At 36.5% G+C, this 14,887-nt stretch overlaps 5 protein-coding genes across 5 annotated transcripts; 2 read left to right on the forward strand and 3 right to left on the reverse strand.

Moving 5' to 3' along the window:
• Positions 1-43: 43 nt before the first annotated feature.
• Positions 44-1,703, reverse strand: LOC18007807 (cell division topological specificity factor homolog, chloroplastic). Its single transcript, XM_006390962.2, has 2 exons — positions 1,441-1,703; positions 44-809 (listed from the first exon to the last, which is right to left on the reverse strand). The coding sequence occupies exons 1-2, from the start codon at positions 1,528-1,530 to the stop codon at positions 225-227; spliced, it is 675 nt and encodes a 224-aa protein (XP_006391024.1). The 5' UTR covers positions 1,531-1,703; the 3' UTR covers positions 44-224.
• Positions 1,704-1,780: 77 nt separating this feature from the next.
• On the forward strand, positions 1,781-4,256 carry LOC18009027. The gene is made up of 7 exons (XM_006390963.2): positions 1,781-2,246; positions 2,465-2,576; positions 2,840-2,999; positions 3,114-3,262; positions 3,392-3,543; positions 3,729-3,843; positions 3,940-4,256. Exons 1-7 carry the CDS (start codon positions 1,960-1,962, stop codon positions 4,078-4,080), a joined length of 1,116 nt encoding a protein of 371 aa, XP_006391025.1. The 5' UTR covers positions 1,781-1,959; the 3' UTR covers positions 4,081-4,256.
• Positions 4,101-6,342, reverse strand: LOC18008226 (chorismate mutase 3, chloroplastic). The gene is made up of 6 exons (XM_006390964.2): positions 6,067-6,342; positions 5,287-5,509; positions 5,110-5,196; positions 4,775-4,918; positions 4,598-4,690; positions 4,101-4,508 (listed from the first exon to the last, which is right to left on the reverse strand). Exons 1-6 carry the CDS (start codon positions 6,219-6,221, stop codon positions 4,272-4,274), a joined length of 939 nt encoding a protein of 312 aa, XP_006391026.1. The 5' UTR covers positions 6,222-6,342; the 3' UTR covers positions 4,101-4,271.
• Positions 6,343-8,581: 2,239 nt separating this feature from the next.
• LOC112082862 lies at positions 8,582-9,327 on the reverse strand. Its single transcript, XM_024150480.1, has 2 exons — positions 9,018-9,327; positions 8,582-8,949 (listed from the first exon to the last, which is right to left on the reverse strand). The coding sequence occupies exons 1-2, from the start codon at positions 9,325-9,327 to the stop codon at positions 8,582-8,584; spliced, it is 678 nt and encodes a 225-aa protein (XP_024006248.1).
• A 2,077-nt stretch (positions 9,328-11,404) lies between these two features.
• On the forward strand, positions 11,405-11,845 carry LOC112083554. The gene has a single exon (XM_024151821.1). The coding sequence runs from the start codon at positions 11,405-11,407 to the stop codon at positions 11,843-11,845; it is 441 nt and encodes a 146-aa protein (XP_024007589.1).
• The last annotated feature ends 3,042 nt before the right edge of the window (positions 11,846-14,887 follow it).

Raw genomic sequence — 14,887 nt, forward strand, 5'->3', positions numbered from 1 at the left:
AAAACATGCCGTGAGGATTGAGGAAGAAGAAGAAGAAGAAGTCTAGGCCAAAAACATAGTTAACAAACTTTGAAGAGAGAAGTTGCATATATATATACAATGGGCAGTGTCAAGAAACAGTCTTTGTTCCCTCCATACTAAACTCCAAGAACAGCAACACGAAAAAAAACAAACAGACAAAGTCACTGTTCCAAGAAACAACTCTAAAGACCATGCCTTCTTAATCACTCTGGAACATAAAAATCGAACCTGACATCCACAGAGCCATCAAGCGTATCTTTGTATTCCACGTTGGTTATTGATCCAGCCTCGTCCACGTCTTGGTACTCTGGTTTCACCCTCCTAACAGGCACCGTCACCGAGTAAATGGTCCCGAGGTCACCGTCCGTGGAGACATTCAGCTCAACTTTTTCCTCTGATTCTATCTCCACAAAATCCGACAGTGCGTGGATAATGTTGTTGACTATTTTCCTTTTAGCGTCGTCGCTGACCGCACACCTGTCTGAGAAGAGGATCATCTTGAGCCTCTGCTTTGCGATTCTTGCGTTGGAGCTTCTTCTCGACGCGTGAGATGGGAAAATTATCTTCCACGCTATGTTTAACCGGTCAAAGAAACTCATGTTGATTGCATTCAAGAGAAAGCTCTCTATCTCTTGCTCGGCTGGGCTTGGTGATAGTTCGTAGTCTCCTGTGTTCCTTGCAAATACCTTTGTCTGACCACGTGTGTTCTCGCGGCTGATCGACACTCCAGGACATTTCTGGGTTTCCAAACTGTTTCCGCCATTGCTTATGAAGCCCGTGAAATCAACCTGCAAATTTACATAAAGAGTAACATCCAAAAGAGAACAAAAGATCAAACTAGATGCATCTGAAAGCTCAATTATTGTAGTACATCTATAGGTAAAGAAACTGTAACATCAAGCTTATCTAAACCTAATGGCATGGTTTGTAACAAAATTGCACGAGACTAAGTATGAGCTACATGGTCCATCTATGTAGGAGAAAGATGAGAAACCAATGATAATCTTGTAGCTCAAAAAACATATCAAGGTACAAACACGAGGCTGAACAATGAAGATGGAGTCAGTTGCTTTTCCCAAAAACCACCAAACACATCTCAATGGCCTTTACTGGTATTTACTTCCAGGTGCTTATGAAACAAACAGAAACAGAGATAATAAACTTTACACTGCTCGAAAAATTCAAGCGATGAGCAAGCAATTCTAGAGCTAAAGACCTGTATCCCTTGTTTTCCGCGAAAAGACGAATTCAGATTCTTACTAACAAACATAGACCCTAGAAGCGAAAGATCAACGTTGGTAATAATACTTCTTCTGAAAATAAACGAAATCGGGACACCAATTTCACAATACCCAGATCCCAAAATTCGCGCTGAGGAGAAATTTCGAATCGTAGAGTAAAGAAGACAGGAAATCGGACCTTGGAAGAAGGTAACGAGAGGCGTTTAGGATGGTTATGATAAGGAGATACTAAGCTCGCAGAGATCCTCAGATTCCCAGACACTGCCATTTCCGAGAAGTTGAATTCTTCGCCTGAGAAGCGAATCTTTCTTCGTTTCAGTTAAAGAGAAAAGGGATTACGACTCACACGACTGATACGAGTAAAAGGCTACCCAGCCAACTCAAGAAACGCTGTCGTTTGAATACAAATCAAAGCGTCGTCGTATTATTGAAGTGCGGAAGCAGCAAAACGGTGTCGTTTTGATTGCAAGTTATAAACGTGGTCGTATTGTTGTCGTAGAGAAGCTAAAAACGCGAGGTTAACTATCGTTATGGAAGTAATAAAAGTGTCGCCGGCGAGAAGCGAGGCTTCTTCTTCGCAACCCATATCTTTGGTGGAATCAAGACAATCTCCACTACAAATCGAATCAAGTCGAGGGATTTTGGAAGAGAGCTAAACGAACGAGCAAAAATAAAAATTCAATTTTGATTGTTGTGAATGGGTAGATGGAGAGCAGTTGCTGCTCTTCTTCTTCGTAATCAAATAGTCAATTCTTCAAAGCCTTTTCCATGTGTTTGGAGACACCCGGCGCTTGGTTCCCATCGAAGCCAAGCTTCTCGTTTGCTTGATTTCCGACACTTTTCAGCTTTCCCTTCTCCGATTTCGATTTACAACAATGACTCTGATTCTGGGTCGGGTGATGTATACCAAAACTACGAATTTGGAACCAAGGAAGAGGAAGACAGAGGGAAGATACCTATCAAAGCCTATTTTCTCAGTACTAGGTATGTTTTTGCTTATCGAATTGCATAGAATCTCTGGAGACTCTGTGGTGTAATATCACGTCTTTCTTCACACTAAATGATGGGTTCTGACTTCTCAGTGTTAAAGTTTCAACCTTGGAATCCTTATGCTTGGAATGCTTTACCGCCAGATATAGTGATTAGTTGTGTGTTTTTTTTTCTTTTTATGATTTGGTTTCTCAGATTTATGGTTTTGGCAGTATTGATTTGAAGGGAATGCAAGCTGACAACTTATGCAATGTTGTTCCTCCTACCTCACGGTCTACTAATTCTATTGCCCTCAAATTTTCTGATTCTTCTTCTCGAATCCCTGTAAGATTACTCTGCTGTTTCGACAGTTATATTCAAGTTTGGTATTCTATTTATGCAATGATGTTTGAATGTGGTGAACCCTGAAAAGTGAAATCACTGTTATAAGTTTACTGATACTTGAAGACTTGCCTTATCTCTTGTTCATTTTACTGATACTCAGTTGTATGCCATTATACCATGGCTTTGATTTGCGTTATGGCTTTAATTGTGGTTACGAAACCCAAAAGGAAGTCAAGATTTATGTTGTGTTCTCTTCTTCACAGGCGCTAGACGAGAGGGAGAGTGTAAGCAGCTGCCGGTTCATGGTTGTCTTTCAATACGGTTCTGCTGTTCTTTTCAATGTTGATGACGATGACGTTGAGTCTTATCTCGACATTGTTCGTAGACATGCTTCTGGGTTGCTTACAGAAATGAGGAAAGATGGTCAGTGTCCTGTAACCATTCCGCTGCTTCTTACTACTTAGAAAATCAAAGCTTTACTTCAATAATTGTCTAGTTTTGCAAATGAACTGCATTTTGTGGATTTTGTTATGTTAGATTATGCTGTGAAGGAGAAGCCTTTGTTGACTGAGGAAATGCGAGGTGGCCCTGACTACATTGTTCTCAAAACTTTGGATACTGATAGCATCCGTATTATTGGGAGCGTTCTCGGGCAAAGTATTGCATTGGATTACTTTGTTTCTCAGGTAACTTTTTCCTTCTCAATGTCCTTAACCAATACAATTATATATCTGTTTCACACTGAGTGAGAGATGGTGTTGAGCACTGTAGGAAACTGTTAAATGATGGAAGTTTGAGATTTATTATTCTCTCAGGTTGATAAGTTGGTAGAAGAGTTTGCTGGTATAAACCGCGCAATGGAGAAAACCGGAACTTTCACCATGCACAGGAAAAAGCTCTTCCAACTTGTAGGGAAGGCTAATTCTAATTTAGCTGACGTGATTCTCAGAGTTGGTTTGTTTGATAGGTATTCTATTTGTGTTGACAACATTTTCATATTCTAATATTGTTTTGTTTGATCTCTATATATGCTTTTACTCATATACAAAACTTCAAGATCTTGATCTTGGAAATATGCTCAATCTTGAACAGTCTCGTGGAAACAATGTGTGTACATAAATGAGACTCATATGTTCCGTTTTGTTCTCATAGATCCGAGATTGCTTGGAGAGAGGCTAGATATGCTCAGATATATGAGTACCTTAGAGAAGAGTACGAGGTCACTCAGAGATTCGGGAATCTAGACTTTAAGCTGAAGTTTGTAGAGGTATTATCATTATACTACTCGGTCGACTTTTGTTATCGATAATCGGTATTCATGTTTTTGGTTTTTTCTTATGTGATTCTCTGTTTTCATGTGCAGCACAACATTCATTTCCTCCAAGAGGTGATGCAGAACCGACGATCAGATCTTTTAGAATGGTGCATTATCTTCTTACTGACCCTTGAAAACTCTTTATCTATTTACGAGATTGTTCGAGAATCCACAGGAGCTTCACTCTGATGCTACAAATCATTGTAGAGTACTCAAAAAGGAATTCTTTATTACTCTCAAGTGTAGTTCATTTGTTTTGATTCTCAGTTTACATCTGTAATAAAATCAACTTGAACTAGCTAGTTAACGCTGCTTATGTCAAATTACGGTTTCGGAAACTAAGATCAAATACAAATGTTATGGTTCCTACTTTGACAACATCAATCCAGCCTTCTAAGCAAGTACTCAATTTGGACTTCCTTTGTGAGGGGCATGATCCTTTCTCCATAGAGTTTTGCCACTAAGCTAGGGTTAATTTTGTAGGAAGGATCAGCTCCAGTCTCTGGATCGTTGATCGTTATGTCTTGGCCAAAAATTCTGGCTTTAATCTCAACTCTTTTCTTGATTACTTCTTCAACCGCTTCATACGTCAAAAGCCGCAACAGCTGTGTCCGGTCCTGGAGAGCTCACCCAGTTTTAACAACACAAGAAGATGCATATAAATGAATAAAGAGAGGGCATTTAGCATGAACAAAAATGGGAGTACTTGTTCTCGGATGGCTGTTTCATAGACAGAGGGGTTTTCACGAAACTTGGCCTCAGCAACGAATTTACCATAGTGAATTCTCTTTGAAAGTATCTGCAAACAGAGCCAAATGAAAGTTTCTCAGTTTCAAGTCTCTCATTGAGCTCAATTGTAATAATCCATGCCAAGTTTTCTTGCCTGCAAACACATTGTGTCACAGAGAGCAGCTGAACCACAATTACCATCGTCCCCTGGCTTGACCAATCTGGGAAGAAGGTGTCTGAAATACATGTTCCACACCTTCTTGTTGATGTTTATCGAATCAGCGCAATGATGCAGAACCTAAATTATTCCCAACAGAGAAGAGAAAACTTAAGACAAGAGGTTCATCATCCTTCTACTTGGGTCGTATATAATAATTAGCATCACGCCATCAGAATCTTGAGTATTATCTTACTCATTAACTTTGTACTTTTATATGTATTTGTATATTTATCTGATAAAATGCAAAACCTTTCAAGGCTAAACTTCACCTGTGGGTATTGAATCGGGGGAAGAATTGGCTCCGGCAAGCATTGTGGGAAAAAGGGATGCTCATCGGGACTCTTGTACCTGTCCACCTAATTTCAAGCAATAAAATCAGCAAGAAAGAGAAGATTTCCGAAACCATAAACCAACTTTGAAAGCTAAGCTTGATTGATTTTTTCGACCTTAGCATGGAGCTGTTCAGTTTCTCTGACCATAAACTCGACCAAAGATCCTTGAAACCCTTCCATAGCAAAAGCATCTTCGTCATATGTATCAGCGTTGTAGCGATACTGAGCTCGCTCAAGAAGATTGAAGATAATGCTGTCCTCTTGACGAATCAAAGAGTGTCGTATGCTGTCAAGCGTCAAGCTCTCACTCTCATCGACTCGTAGCCCCCTTGAGTATCTGTTAAAGAAATAGCCAAATCACATCAATGCCTTATCTTAAGAGTACCCAAAAACTTGATCAACTTCAGCTAAAAACACTATGCATCAAGGAGTTGACAGATTGTATATATCATTTTACTACATAAGAAAAAGACAGGCAAAGATTTGTCACAACAAGATAATCTCAAAAACTTCTAGGCTCTGCTAAGAAAATGTGTTAATTCTCTGAAGGTCGAAAAGAAATTGATGATTAAAAGCTTCATCAAACCCACAATGTACACATCAATCTGCCAACACGTTACAAGTACACAACTTTATTTTACCGTACAGCTCAGGCAAGTACCATGTCTGCAACAAAACAGCAAATCAGCTTTAACCCATCAATAAACGATAGACACAAAACGAGCATAGCAAGACAAAGCAATTTTATTAATTTATTTTTATCTCCGGTAGAAACAAGAGTTATAATTCTGTAAATCAATGGCGGAAAAAGACAGACAACTGTAAATAAACCGAACACATGGCGTGCACAAATGCTCTTTCCCGTTGAACCAAATAAGAAACAAATTCATTTACCGGATCGGTGAAGCTGCGGAGAGTCGAAGGGAGAGAGACCCAGCTATTCCAAATCTCGATTTACAGGCTAAATGATACGAGACGGGTCTAGAAGAATTCGCGAGATTGAAGGTTTGCGAATCGTAAAACGTGGGTCTGAGTAGCTTAGCCTCCATCGGCGATAAACCTTGTCGGTGTTAAATCTGCAGGTGTGGTGACCGGAGAATCACAAGGAAAAAGAGAAGCAAAGACAATATATTTTCAGGAGAGGAAAGGGAGAAAAGGACAGAGGAGAGATTTTCGGTGTCTGGTTAGTAAAAGCAGTAAAGAGACGAAAATCAGAATACTTCTCCAATTCGTTACAAATTTTATCCGGACAAGGATGGAATCACGTGTTTAATGTTTCTTCGATTTTATTTTTCTTTTGTCACAAAAACTCTTTCTATCATTTTTTGCTAGGAAAAAAAAAGGATATGTGTTTTATACTTTTATAGGATGATTTCGAACCTTTTTAATCAGTTGAACTAAAACATGTAATTTTTTGTTTGCAAAAACTATGACATTTTCACACTATTGAATAGGATTATGATACTCTCACAGTTGGTAATTCATTTGCAAAATTTGCTTCTTTTTTTGTAACAAGGGATAAATTTTTTTGTTTATTGTATCATTATATGAGGTCGATTGACACATGTTGATGAATGTATAATATATGAAAAAACGAATGATAGGAGAAAAATTCCACTTTATGTTATCTTCAGCCAGCCAAAAATAGTTAAGAATTATCTTCAAAAAATTTAGAAGAGATTTTTTTTTAATCCATTCAACTAAAATGTTCATCTCAAAATTTCAGATATTAATCTACTTGTTTATTTTGACACTAAACCAAGATACATAATAAATAATAAAATATATTTATGTGCTATAAGTTCATTGTAGAACATGATAAATAAAACATTGCGAGGAGACCATATGATATTTTACCATATGATATTTTTTTTATAAAATGTATATATTGATAAAAACGACTGGAGGATGTGAAAAGGATCGTATTGGATTACGAGTGCTTAATTTGACGATAGAGAAAGTAAATCTGCTCGAAACGAATTCTGACACCATCATTTTTGTTAACTATCAAAGCCACTGGAAAATAATCAGATACTGCGTCAGCAGTTTCAATAGATTCGGTGAACCCTCTCGACCAAGACCTGATTATGTACTTGTGGTTTACAATAATATATAAGACGTACTCGAAATTTTTACCTCTTTACTTTACCTTTTCTCCACTTTTAGATGTAGCTAATCTTCTTTTTTGTTTATCATAATATAATTTTCCACTGAGAAAGAGTATGTCCTTGTGATTATTTTACAGAAGAGATCAAATATTAAAATCAATACGGTTTCTAACGTGTTAATAATGCATAAACACGTTACCGTTAATGTGAGTGTATGTATCAAGTATCAACTATCAACAAAAGAAAACATATAGTAATATAGTAATAAATTATTATATGTTTTATACTTTTGTTTGGCACCCACCACCGGTTTAAATAATTATAAACATTCCACGTTGACTTATATCGGTCGATGAATTTAAAAAATTTACATAGTAACAAATATAACAACTAAATTGAATAATATCTTCATGTCCATCAAAAATATGACACGTAGCTAATTCGAAAGAAATATGCTTCCTCGGAAGAATGGTATTTATGTAATAATCTCCACAATTAAGCCTTTTTTAAAGGAGATGTTTTGTTTAAGTAGAAGATCAACCAATCAGGGACGAACAGAAAAAACAAAACTACAAAAGCATCCAAAACCAATCCCAAAACCGTAATTATCTTCAAAGTTAGGGCCGTTTAAATCTGACTCCACCTTCAAACTGAAAACCTCAAAATCGCCTCGACAGTGGGACCCTTAGGCTTTTTTAACCTATAATCTATTGATGCTTCATTTAGAAATTAAGTAGTGTTATCATCAAACTTGTAAATTAGGGTAACTTTTTGGACTCATCAAGTGTCTTAGCTTTTAACATGTCCTTGAAATTCGTTTTTATGTTGGATTTTTTTTTTTGGTAACAAGTTTTTATGTTGATATTAATTATTAAGTTAATTTTTCCTTTAATCATCTTTTCTCATTCCAATTAAGAGAGAGAGTGACCAAGATTTCCAGTCTTGTTTTAGTGTGCATGAGACGAGAATAGAGACCACATGTATCACATATACTTTCTGATCATTTACGCTAATTATTATTTATTATTTAGATATATATGTAACTTTGTTCCAAATAAAGCAAAAGATTTTTTCAAACTCCATCTTCTGACAAAATCATATATCGTAAATTATGAATGGGCTTGCAACAGTTTGAATATAGTCTTTTAGCGCAAAAAAAAAAAAAAAGTTTGAATATAATGTTTCATATGCAAACCGGAGGACTTTTATTAAAATATGAGAAAATCAATGGAGGGTATACTTGTAGTTTGCTTTTTTTTTTCTCAAAATCTCATTCATTAAACTTCAAACCTCAAGTGTTTTTACAAAGCTTTCTTATCATTCTCAATAAAAGAATTTATCCAACAAGGCATAATAAAATACAGCTTAAGGACATTAATCATAAAAGAAGAAGTCTCATGAGCTATTCTATGAGCCACTCTATTACTATCTCTAGGGGAAAAGACAAGATGATGATCTTGAAACTTTGAGAGAAGAGCTTTAATGTCCTGCTGAAACATACTTAGACAAGGCCATAAATTTCCATCCTGTAAAGCATCCACTAGGCTTTTGGAATCAGTTTCAAAGATAACCTTTGAGTAATTAAGATTGCAAACCATAAGTATCACCCATCTAAGTGCTTCAGCCTCAGTTTCAAGAACCGATCCCATCTGGTGTAGAGTTTTTCCCCCTATCCAAACCGCATTTCCATGACAATCTCTTAAGGCCCAACCAATACCACACCGATCACCATTCAACCTCCATCAACATTACACTTAACCCAGTTTGGCGGTGGTGGAGTCCATTTTGGATGAAGTATGGTTCGGGCAGTTGTCTTTGGTCTCTCATCTTCAACCTCTAATCTTGAATGCCATTCTTCAGCATCATCCAAAGCCTTTTTCACTAGATCCTGAGCTCCAAGTTCCTTCCCATTAAAGAGAAGATCATTTCGATTTTTCCATAATCTCCACATGATCCATGGTACAACTTTCACACCATCAGTCGCTAACGGCTGTTCATTTGCAATGTTGAAAACTCTGTAAAAGTTGGTGAAAAAAGATTCAGACATCTCACCATTTCTTGTAGTTTGCTCAATGCACAGCACTGCTGGATTTTTAATATAGAGACTGTTTTTCAGATAAGGAAAAATCGAAATTTTAAGAAATAATTGAGAAATTTTAAATTTTGAAAAAATATGTTTTTGAAAATTGCACTGTTCAATATGTATTAAGACGTTTTAAAATTCTATTTTTAATAGATAAATTTTAAAATTAAAAATGATTTAACTTATGATTGGAGAAATCTTATTACGAGTCTCATACTGTCTAAGTTATATTCCATTTTTTTCTCATAGGTGTTCAAATTTTTTTTTTTGTTTGCTGGAATTTATCCAATAACGTGTAGTTCATTTGAGAAAAAGAGAAGATCATGTTGGTCAGTTATATTTCTCTTGCTGATATTTCTTATGATCATATCCCATCTTATAGATCACAAACGCCACGTCCACCTCTGATTTCAGACCCATATCGTGTCTCAACACAGTTTATAAGGTCATATCCAAGCTTTTGGCATCCAGACTTCAGAGCATTCTCACTCAGGTCATCTCTTCTTCTCAATCGGCTTTTATGCCTAGCAGAATTCTAGCTGAGAATGTATTGTTGGCCACCAAAATTGTCCATGGTTACAACAGGAGCAACATTGACTCAAGGGCAATGCTCAAAGTTGATTTAAAGAAAGCCTTCGACTCCCTGAGATGGGATTTTATTCTCTCGGCTCTGAAAGCTATTGGGATACCAGAAACCTTTGTAAACTGGATCAACCAGTGCATCTCCACTCCTTCTTTTACGGTTTCTGTTAACGGGTGCACTGGCGGCTACTTCTCCAGCTCGAAAGGTCTGAGACAAGGCGACCCGCTTTCTCCATATCTTTTTGTCCTTGCCATGGAAGTATTCTCCAAACTTCTCCACTCTCGCTTTCAGTCTGGTTATATTCACTACCACCCAAAAACAGAGGACCTAAACATCTCTCACTTAATGTTTGCGGACGACGTCATGATCTTCTTCGACGGTGGGAGTTCGTCTCTTCATGGAATAAGGGAAGCATTAGATGATTTTGCTTCTTGGTCAGGCTTGCGAATGAACAGGGAAAAAACTCAGCTGTTTCAAGCTGGCGTGAACCATACTGAATCAGTAGCTATGTCAAGCTTTGGATTCATGATCGGTACACTGCCAATCCGGTATTTAGGCCTCCCTCTAATGCACCGTAAACTAAGGATATCTGAGTACGAGCCTCTCCTTGAGAAAATAGCGGACAGGTTCAGAGCATGGGTAGTCAAATCCCTTTCTTTTGCGGGTAGAGCTCAGCTTATTGCTTCTGTGATTTCAGGAACAGTCAACTTCTGGATCTCTACCTTCATGCTACCCAAAGGATGTATCAGGAAAATTGAATCTCTTTGTGCAAGGTTTTTGTGGTCAGGTAATATTGACAGCGAAAGGGGTGCTAAAGTTGCTTGGCCTAAAGTGTGTTTGCCTAAATCAGAAGGAGGTTTGGGCCTCAGACGGTTCTCGGAGTGGAATAAAACACTATGCCTGCGTTTCATCTGGCTCCTTTGCTCGGGAAGTGATTCTCTATGGGCGGTGTGGCAACGTTATCATCACTTGAGAAACCAAAGTTTCTGGCAGGTTCAAGTTTCACCTGCAGACCCTTGGACGTGGAAATCCATTCTGGATTTGCGTCATCTCGCAAGAAACTTCTTGAGGAAAACTGTGAGGAATGGTCAGACCACGAGCTTCTGGCTAGATCATTGGACGCCGCTTGGTCCGCTTATTAACTACCTGGGAGACGACGGACCGCGTGATTTAAGAATACCCATCTTAGCGTCGGTTGCTGATGCCTGCACCTCTGCAGGGTGGAGAGTGCCATCCCCGAGATCGGAGCCTCAGCTAAATGTCCATATTCACCTCACAACGATCAGCTTACCGATGAGTTCTACTGATGAGGATGAGTGTTTCTGGTTAGCCAATGGAAAGCTTTGCAGGTCTTTCTCTTCTTCGATGACTTGGGAAGATCTTAGACCTCGCGAAGGAAAAAAACACTGGGCCAAGATTATTTGGTTCAAAGGCTGTATTCCAAGGCATGCTTTTAACATGTGGATTGCAAATCTGAATAGAATCCCGACCAAAGCCAGAATTGCTTCTTGGGGAGTCAACATCTCTCTGGACTGTTGCCTCTGTGCAAGGGATGTAGAAAACAGAGATCACCTCCTCCTCACTTGTCGGTTCAGTGCTGAGATTTGGAAGATGGTGCTCGCAAGACTGGATCGCAATCAACCGATGTTCTTCTCGTGGGCCGAGCTTCTCTCATGGATGAGTACGAGATCTCCCCAAGCTCCATCTACTCTCAGAAAGCTAACAACTCATGCAACGATATACCACATTTGGAGGCAAAGAAATAATGTCCTGCACAATCAGCAAACAATATCACCGATGGCCATCTTCAAGATAATTGATCGAATGGTTAAAAACATAATCACGGCGAGAAGACACAGGCGTGCTTTCTCGGACTTAATGGTGCTCTGGATCCGATGATCTGGATTCTATTGTACATGTTTCATAATTTTAAGTAGTGCTCTCCTTGTTTTTTATTCTTTTTTGCCAAGGAAGCTTTGTTTAGGTCTGCATGTTTGTATTCATTTCTCTTCATTTATAATGATATTAACATTCTTAGGAAAAAAAAAAAAATCTTATAGATGATCTAGTAGTTAGAAAGTTTTTAATTTTTATATAGTTGTATATAGTCGATGAATGGAAATCATTTTGTCAAGATCATGAGACCCTTTTTGAAAAAAAAAAAAAAGATGTTAAGACCATTGGTCAAAAAAAGAAGAAGAAAGAAAGAAAGACCATAAGGCCAAATGGTTACTTACTCTTCTGCAATATTTACTATGTTATGACTTATGATCAATATTGTAAAGCACGCAATAAAAACAAAGAATATAAAGTGGACCCTATTTCTTGTTTGATAGTATCATCAGATTCATCACTATTTTTTTTTCACGGCCGTTTCATCACTAGTTTAACACAATTCGTTGTAGTTTCCCAAGAACTTGTTAAGATCGAACATGTTTTCAAATTTCTGGATAAAATTTGAACATTAATGACATTATAATTATAATTATTTATTTTTGCAGTCAAAGCACATATAGAGAAAGATAATATTTCCTCAGTTAATGAATCTACGCGTGTTTAGCAAACAAATGGAGATTTGAACTCGCTTAAATTTAATAATAAAGCAAAATTTACAGGATTAAAGGGAAATTAATTAACTATAAACTGTGCGTTTTTGGCATTTCATGAAACAAAAAGGGGTTCTTGCAGGAAATATATTTGTCTTCTTTACTTGTAAAATGTATTTAAGCGAGGAAGTATCACTCTTTTTATTGACCAAATCATGGGCAATATCATGCTGCCAAAAACTTTTTTTTTTTGGTCTGAATGGTTATCATTAGACTAAGCGTAATTTCAGTTTACTCTTATAAATTTTAGGGTAAAAGTTAGTGTGTATTATCTCCATTTCATTATTAACTAGTACAAATTTGCCCAAATACCGAAAATGAGAATTAAAATATTCTACCTAATTGGTAGCTTTTTAGCTGAACCTAGAGTAACTTCAGATTTAGAGAAAAATGTTACTGTATTATAATCAACCAATCACAGTCTTAAAGTAAGCAAAAAAACGTAAATGTTTGTCTAAAGACTAAAGGTAAAAATGACTAAAAAATTATCATTTGATTGTGTACCTTTTTTCCATTTTGAAATTAACGTTCCAGGATATAACGAATTACACAATACTTCGTCTGTTCAAAATTATTTGATATTTAAGGTTTTTGCACACAGTTTAAAGATTCATTTAATTTTTATTTTTTTATACTAAAAATATTATTTATAATCCATTTAAATATCATTCAGCCAATAACAAAACAATTTGCAGAATATAAAAGGTCAAAAACTATAAAAATTCATTAAATTTTACATTGAAAAGTAAGAACATCAAATAATTCTGAATAAAAAAAACCTTCTAATTAAAACATCATATAATTCTGAACAAAGGGAATATTTTTTCTGATTAAAAAAAAATTCTGTCAACAAATTCGAATATCTAAATTTAGAATATAGGTGTTTGACACAATAGTATACCAACACAAAAACCATTAAATGTCTTAAGGACAAATGTTATTTCTCTATGTTTGAGTGTCTATACAATAATCGAAGCTTTTAAACTAATTATTTTAGGTATTTTTTAATATGAAATAAAGAAAGTAATTTTTCTGAAATATATATATATATATATGTATGTGAGTCATACCATCTAAAATGCCACCTCATCATCAATTTTCTAAATATATTAGTTTATAACTTATCTTAAATTTAGTTGGTTTTAAATGGTCAATTGCAACTCATTTATTATTCAAAATATTAACTATGAGATAATAAATAATAGAAATTTTAACATCAACTATGAGAAAAATCCACGACATACTATTTTTAATAAAATAAGAACAGTCCAATAAAATAGTAAACTAAACAAAACCACGCATTTACACAGACTTATTATACTCCAGCTTCCTATTTGATTAGCTGATACTATTTGACGTTTATTACGTCAAAGGTGAAACATCCGACCATCCTTGCTAGTTGCTATATAGAAAATAGGAATAAGAAAATACTATAATTTTTATTAAAAAAGAAGAAAAATACTGTTGTAAAGAGAATTTAATGCTGATCTAATGTTTACAGTAGCACGACTTAACAAACAATTATTTCTTAAGAAGATGTAACAGACGACGGAAAAAATAGAATTTAGATACAAAACTTTCCATTTATTTCAAAATTTAAGTAATTTTTTAACTTGTGATAACTCAACCCAAACAATAACTAATAAAGTACACTTACTATACGATCTAATGAAAATTAGGGAACCATTAAATTTAGAAATCAATTGCAATTCAAATTGAAAAACATGAGAAAAGCCACTTTAAATTCTCAGCGTAAGAAAAATACTGGACGTTATCGGACTTTCCGTCCTTTCCGGGTCTCTTCCTAAGTACTTCTATTTACTAAAATATGAGCTTTCTCTTTTGGAAAACAAAAGAGTTAGGCATGACAGATCCTCAAAAGGATTTTTATCCTTGGATCTTGTGGTATATTTGGAAAGCGAGGAACAACAAAATCTATAACGGAAAAGAAATTTCCCCAGTAGATACCTTGATCCACGCCAAGGTTGAAGCAGAAAGTTAGAAGATTGCAAACCAACCAGAAGAAGTAGAGGACGAACCAGATGAGGCGCCACTCACTACTTTGCTCCGGAGTCCTCTACCCGATGTCGAGAGGTTACCGCTGTGTCAGGTCGATGCTTCCTGGATAAGTAACGGCCTGGTAAGTGGGCTCGGATGGAGTCTAAAGGATGAGAGGGGTGGTGAGATCTTTGGCCTACAGGGCTGCCGCAGAAGCCTATCGGCCCTTCATGCCGAATTGGAGAGTCTGTTATGGGCTATGTCTTGTGTGATAGAGAGACAAATCTTATCCGTTCACTTTCAGACCGATTGTTCGGATTTGGTAAGCATGTATGAA

The sequence above is a fragment of the Eutrema salsugineum genome, unplaced genomic scaffold (assembly GCF_000478725.1).
Source record: "Eutrema salsugineum unplaced genomic scaffold, Eutsalg1_0 scaffold_9, whole genome shotgun sequence".
NCBI classification, from domain to species: domain Eukaryota; kingdom Viridiplantae; phylum Streptophyta; class Magnoliopsida; order Brassicales; family Brassicaceae; genus Eutrema; species Eutrema salsugineum.

What these genes read in the sequence shown, in the direction of transcription:
- LOC112082862 (XM_024150480.1), bottom strand. Translation starts at nt 9,327, where the DNA reads ATGTCTGAATCTTTTTTCACCAACTTTTACAGAGTTTTCAACATTGCA. An exon ending in TAAGTGTAATGTTGATGGAG is followed by an intron (nt 8,950 to 9,017) that starts GTTGAATGGTGA and finishes CGGTTTGGATAG; the next exon opens with GGGGAAAAACTCTACACCAG.
- LOC112083554 (XM_024151821.1), top strand. Translation starts at nt 11,405, where the DNA reads ATGTGGATTGCAAATCTGAATAGAATCCCGACCAAAGCCAGAATTGCT.
- LOC18008226 (XM_006390964.2), bottom strand. Translation starts at nt 6,221, where the DNA reads ATGGAGGCTAAGCTACTCAGACCCACGTTTTACGATTCGCAAACCTTC. An exon ending in CCCCGATTCAATACCCACAG is followed by an intron (nt 4,919 to 5,109) that starts GTGAAGTTTAGC and finishes GGAATAATTTAG; the next exon opens with GTTCTGCATCATTGCGCTGA. An exon ending in AAACAGCCATCCGAGAACAA is followed by an intron (nt 4,509 to 4,597) that starts GTACTCCCATTT and finishes TGAGCTCTCCAG; the next exon opens with GACCGGACACAGCTGTTGCG.
- LOC18009027 (XM_006390963.2), top strand. Translation starts at nt 1,960, where the DNA reads ATGGGTAGATGGAGAGCAGTTGCTGCTCTTCTTCTTCGTAATCAAATA. An exon ending in GCCTATTTTCTCAGTACTAG is followed by an intron (nt 2,247 to 2,464) that starts GTATGTTTTTGC and finishes TGGTTTTGGCAG; the next exon opens with TATTGATTTGAAGGGAATGC. An exon ending in TGGATTACTTTGTTTCTCAG is followed by an intron (nt 3,263 to 3,391) that starts GTAACTTTTTCC and finishes TTATTCTCTCAG; the next exon opens with GTTGATAAGTTGGTAGAAGA.
- LOC18007807 (XM_006390962.2), bottom strand. Translation starts at nt 1,530, where the DNA reads ATGGCAGTGTCTGGGAATCTGAGGATCTCTGCGAGCTTAGTATCTCCT. An exon ending in TCTCGTTACCTTCTTCCAAG is followed by an intron (nt 810 to 1,440) that starts GTCCGATTTCCT and finishes GTAAATTTGCAG; the next exon opens with GTTGATTTCACGGGCTTCAT.